This window comes from Condylura cristata, unplaced genomic scaffold (genome assembly GCF_000260355.1).
Source record: "Condylura cristata isolate star-nosed mole 26May11 unplaced genomic scaffold, ConCri1.0 scaffold00060, whole genome shotgun sequence".
NCBI classification, from domain to species: domain Eukaryota; kingdom Metazoa; phylum Chordata; class Mammalia; order Eulipotyphla; family Talpidae; genus Condylura; species Condylura cristata.
In genome coordinates, this window is record NW_004567161.1 from 422,264 (window position 1) to 427,262 (window position 4,999).

The 4,999-nt window shown below is 66.8% G+C and overlaps 1 protein-coding gene across 1 annotated transcript; it reads left to right on the forward strand.

Moving 5' to 3' along the window:
- Positions 1-1,838: 1,838 nt before the first annotated feature.
- On the forward strand, positions 1,839-4,317 carry CBX8 (chromobox homolog 8). Its single transcript, XM_004695322.2, has 5 exons — positions 1,839-1,956; positions 2,352-2,395; positions 2,577-2,642; positions 2,745-2,811; positions 3,233-4,317. Exons 1-5 carry the CDS (start codon positions 1,888-1,890, stop codon positions 4,094-4,096), a joined length of 1,110 nt encoding a protein of 369 aa, XP_004695379.1. The 5' UTR covers positions 1,839-1,887; the 3' UTR covers positions 4,097-4,317.
- The last annotated feature ends 682 nt before the right edge of the window (positions 4,318-4,999 follow it).

Sequence of the window (4,999 nt, forward strand, 5' to 3'; positions counted from 1 at the left end):
CGCCGTTCGTTAACAGAACAGCTAGAGCGATGCAACTCTTCACCCAGCGCCCCCCTGGCAAAGTTTGGCAGCCAGGCCAAACACTGGAACCCCGCATTTCCAGTGGCGGGGGAGGGGAGTGGGGGGAAGGTGAGCTGTGAGCCGCGCGGGCGCCGCGCGCCGAGGGCCGCGCCCCGCCGCCCGCTGCGCGCCCTACTGTGGACGGGAGACCGGTTTCCCACCCCGGGCATCCTTGGCCTTCGGAGTCAGACTCCCTGGCTCGCCCGCTTTCGCTCTCTTTCTCTAGCTCTCTCCCTCCCTCCTGCCCCCACCTCTCTCGGAAAGAGAAACCGTTCAGCTTCTAATCAGTTTTAACTAAATCCTGGGTTCCAAGTCGCAGGTGCTGTGACTTGCAGCCTGGGCGGTGAGAGAAAAGGGTCGAGGACACCTGGGCCCCTGAGCGAGCTGCTGTCCCGGCTGCCGCTCCAGCCACGGTCGCCTCGAGCGAGCAGCGCGGGCGCACGCGCCCCAGAGCACACGCGCGGCGTCTGCGGCCGGCCGTCCCCCACCCCGTCTGGGACCCTGCCGACCTCGTTCGCGGGCCCCTCTCCGTCCACCTGCACTGGACTTCGCCACTCCCCGCTCTGAGTTTTCTCTCTGGGAGGCTGCGGCTCACGTCGGGAAGAACCATGGGCAGGGAGAGGGCGGCGCGGGACTGGCCCGTCGCCCGGGGCAGGGCGGAGCGGGACGGCCCCGAAGGTCCAGGCTGGCCAGGCGCTCCACTCGCCCAAGGTGGTCGTCGATGCCCTCCCTCAGTACCCCCGGGCCCTGGGCAGGGGCTGCCTGGCTGGGGCTGGCGACGTTCGGGGCCGGAGTCTGGTGGGGACCAGGGGCACGGGCCGGGGATCGGCCGTGGACAGGAGAAGGCGCGCGACGTCCCCCATGGGGTTCCGGGGCGCGGGAAGACTGGGGGGAGTAGCCCGGCTTCCCTCGGGTCTGCGACCGGCTTCCGAGCGGGCGCTCGAGCCCGGTCGGCCAGTCGGGCCCGAAGGGTGGCCGAGGGCAAGGCTGCGCGACGGGAGACCGAGCCACACTGATTCGTTAGCGGGATGGGGATGGGGCCGGCGACGGCGGGGGAGGCCGTTGCCATGGAGACCAGGGGTCGGGTGGGTGACGGGGGAGGGTCGAAGGCGAGCGGGCGCGGGGCGCGCCGCCGGCTCTCGGGGTGCGGGCGCGGACCGCGGCGCCCCAGCACCTGTGCATTGTGCATTGTGCAGCGCGGGCGGCGGCGGGGGAAGGGCGCGCGCCAGTCCGCGGCGGTGGGGGTGGGGCAGCCAGGGTCTGCCGAGAGGGCGGGGCCGGGCTGACACCGCCGCGGGGGTCCCCGCGAGAGCCGCGGGGCGCGCGGTGCACTGGAGGGACAACTTGGCGGCGGGGGAGGGGGCCCCGGCGAGGACAGAGGGCGGGCGGGCCCCCTCGCGAGTCCCGCAGACTGACAGCGGCCGGGCCCGCCCTCCCAGGACGTCACTTCCGCCGCCGGCCCCCACCTCCTCGCGCTCCGTCTCTGGAGTCGCCTCGGACTCCGCCCCCTGGCGATTGGAACGCGGGTCACGTAGCAACGCGGGGGAGAAAGGAGAGGGGCGTGGCCCGGAGCTCGGCCAATCAGAGCGCGGAGGCGCAGGCCGACGGCCGCTCGGCTTTAGCAACGTCGTTAGCAACACGTGGGGCGGGAGGAAGCGCGGGGCGGAGGGGCGGGGGCCGCGCGCCGCGCGCGGGAGGGGCCGAGGAGGGAGCGGGCGCGGGAGGGGGAGGAGAACTGACGTCAGCGGGAGAGTATTATGGTCTGTCGTGCGCTGGCTGCTGCTTTTCTGCTCCTGGAAGCGGCCAAGGGGGAAGCGGCGAGTCAACATGGAGCTCTCGGCGGTGGGGGAGCGGGTGTTCGCGGCCGAAGCCCTCCTGAAGCGGCGCATTCGGAAAGTAGGTGCCCCTGGGCCGTGGGCCGAGGCCCGGCCGAGCCCTCCCCTCCCGGCCGGGGTTCCCTCCCCCTGCTGCAGCCCAGCTTCCCTTCCCCCAGGTCCCAGCAGCGGCCGCGGCCGCGGCGGCGGCGGCGGCTCTGAGCCCAAGCGCTTTCCTTAGACTTGCAACCGTGCACAGATTGCACGGGTGGGGGGCGGGGTGGGAGATGAGTGCCGGTGCATGCACTTTGTGCAGCGTTTCGTGCAGGGGGTGGTGCAGCGGGCGCGTGCCTCTTGCGGTGGGGTTTCGCGCATGCATTTGGTGCATGCATTTTTTGCATGTATTTCTTGTGTCCTCGTCATACGTTCCTCCTGGTGCACACACACACACACACACATCCCCCTTTGCATCTGCAGGGACGCATGGAATACCTCGTCAAATGGAAGGGCTGGTCGCAGAAGTAAGTAGGTTATATGCAATTTTCAGCCCCAGACTGTTATTGGGAGGTTTCTTTCTTCCTCTTTTTCCCTTTCCGTTGAAATGCAATACAATGCACCAAGAAAAGTTACAGACACACCCACCCACCCGCTGCTCTTTCCCTGCCTGGGACTGACGCGCTTCCTCCCGCCACCGCCCTCTAGGTACAGCACCTGGGAGCCCGAGGAGAACATCCTGGACGCCCGCCTGCTCGCAGCCTTTGAGGAAAGGTAGGGCCCTGCCCAGCCTCTGCTCAGGCAGGAGGTGGGGAATGGGAGCCCCCCCTTGTTTCTTAACTCACACATCCTTTCTCCCTACCCCCCTTTCTCCAGAGAGCGAGAAATGGAGCTTTACGGCCCCAAAAAGCGAGGACCCAAACCCAAGACCTTCCTCCTCAAGGTAGGGGGGCGCCCAGTGTGGGCACGAGTTCCCCGGGAGTGTGGGGAGGGCCTAGGGGCTGTGAGCCCCAGCGTCCACACAGGGGGGCCCAAGCAGCTCCTCGCCATGGGGAGGGAGTCCCCAGACAGGCCGTTTCCAGACGGTGGCAGGGCCAGGGAGGGTCATGGGGGGAGGGGTTCAGCTGCGCTAGGATTCTTTTGTGACCTTCCCTCAGCCACCCCCAAAAGGCCAGTAGTCAGATGTGCCAAGCACACTGGCTGCCTCCCGGCCAGCCCTCTCTCCCTGCACCCAGGGTCTGCCCCCCCTGCCCCCACCCCCCGCCACCCTGTGTGGGATCCCAAGGCCTAGGAGCAAGCGGCTGCGGGGGGGGGGGGGAGGGGGGGCAGGGCTTCTCAGTCCTGATGACTCTGTCTCTCTGCAGGCCCAGGCCAAGGCGAAGGCCAAAACCTATGAGTTCCGAAGCGACTCAGCCCGGGGCATCCGGATCCCCTACCCTGGCCGCGCCCCCCAGGACCTGGCCTCTACTTCTAGGGCCCGAGAGGGCCTTCGGAACATGGGTCTGTCCCCGCCGGGCAGCAGCAGCAGCACCAGCAGCACCTGCCGAGTGGAGCCCCCGCGGGACCGGGAGAGGGAGCGCGAGCAGGAGCGGGAGCGGGTCGCCAGCCGAGCCGAGGAGAAGCCCTGTTCTCCGGGAGACAGCTCCAAGAAAAGAGGCCCCAAGCCCCGGAAGGAGCCCCTGGACCCCTCGCCTCGGCCTTTGGGAGAACCTGGAGACAGCCTCGGGGATTACCTCAAGGGCAGGAAGCTGGACGACGCCCCTGCCGGGGCAGGAAAGTTCCCCGCCGGCCACAGTGTGATCCAGCTGGCCCGAAGGCAGGACTCGGACCCGGCCCAGTGCGGCATGGCCAGCCCCAGCCCGGCTGAGGCCACGGGCAAGCTGGCTGTGGACACCTTTCCGGCCAGGGTCATAAAGCACAGGGCCGCCTTCCTGGAGGCCAAAGGTCAGGGTGCCCTGGACGCTGGTGGCCCCCGTGTCCGGCATGGCTCGGGCACCCCAGGCTCCGTGGGAGGCTTGTACCGGGACATGGGGGCCCCAGGGGGCAGGCCCTCCCTCATCGCCAGGATCCCGGTGGCCAGAATCCTGGGGGACCCAGAGGAAGAGTCCTGGAGCCCCTCTCTGACCAACCTGGAAAAGGTGGTGGTCACTGACGTGACCTCAAACTTTCTGACCGTCACCATTAAGGAAAGTAACACGGACGAAGGCTTTTTTAAAGAGAAAAGATGAAGTGGTGGGGGGCCGGGGGCAGGAGTGAGCGGGCGCCCCGGCGCGAGGCTTTTAATTCCCGGGGCAGCGGCCTGGGCAGCCCCCTCCCCACTCCCACCCGGCCCTCACGCCCCTCCCCCCACTCAGTTTCGGTTGGAAAGATGATCTCTAGAGTTATATTTTCTATTAGATGTAAATATGTTATTTAAGAAAAATATCTAAATATATATATTTCAACTCTTGAAGTTGTTTTATTTAAACAAGGAGAGAGGCTCAGTGAGGCGGGCCGGGGCAGCCTGCGTCCTGGGCCACGCAGGCCGGAGAGGCGGAGGCGAGGCCGCCGGGGTCCGAGGGACCTGGCGCCCACCTCAGCCCTCTCCGCAGCCCCAGGCACCCCTGGAGCCCAGGCTGCTGCAGGCTGTGCTCTCTCCCGGTTGGCCGGCCTGGCCGACAAAAGCTAGCTCCCCAGTCAGAAAAAGGGGGTGGGGTCATTGTCCCACCCCTTTCTTTTTAGAGGTCAGGGAAGCTGTTAGGGAAAGAAGTGTTAAGTCCATTAACTTTTTGCGTGTGTCACCTTGGAGGTGAAGTTTGGGGTGGGGGTGGGGAGCGCAGGACCTGGCCAGGACCGCAGCAGGAAATGCGCTTTATGGGAGAGGTGCGTGTCCACGGGCGTGTGTCCGGCGGATCAAAGCTCCGGTTCCCTCGGTTCCTTCCTTACTCCGCAGAAAGAAAAGAAACCCAGCGAATCTGTTTACATTCCCGAAATGCCAGGATAAATTGGGAGGATTGCATGTCCCGCCAGCGCCGGAGTTCGAGACGGCTGTTTTACGAGAAAAGTGTTTGGGGGTGGACCGTGGCTTCCCGCGTCCTCCGGCTTCGCGGGGAATGGAGCCGGTGGCCCCCACCTGCAGGCTGCAGCGTCCC

Coding starts and splice junctions, on each gene's coding strand:
- CBX8 (XM_004695322.2), top strand. CDS start 1,888: ATGGAGCTCTCGGCGGTGGGGGAGCGGGTGTTCGCGGCCGAAGCCCTC. Junction 2,396..2,576: donor TGGAAGGGCTGGTCGCAGAA/GTAAGTAGGTTA, acceptor ACCGCCCTCTAG/GTACAGCACCTGGGAGCCCG. Junction 2,643..2,744: donor CTCGCAGCCTTTGAGGAAAG/GTAGGGCCCTGC, acceptor CCCTTTCTCCAG/AGAGCGAGAAATGGAGCTTT.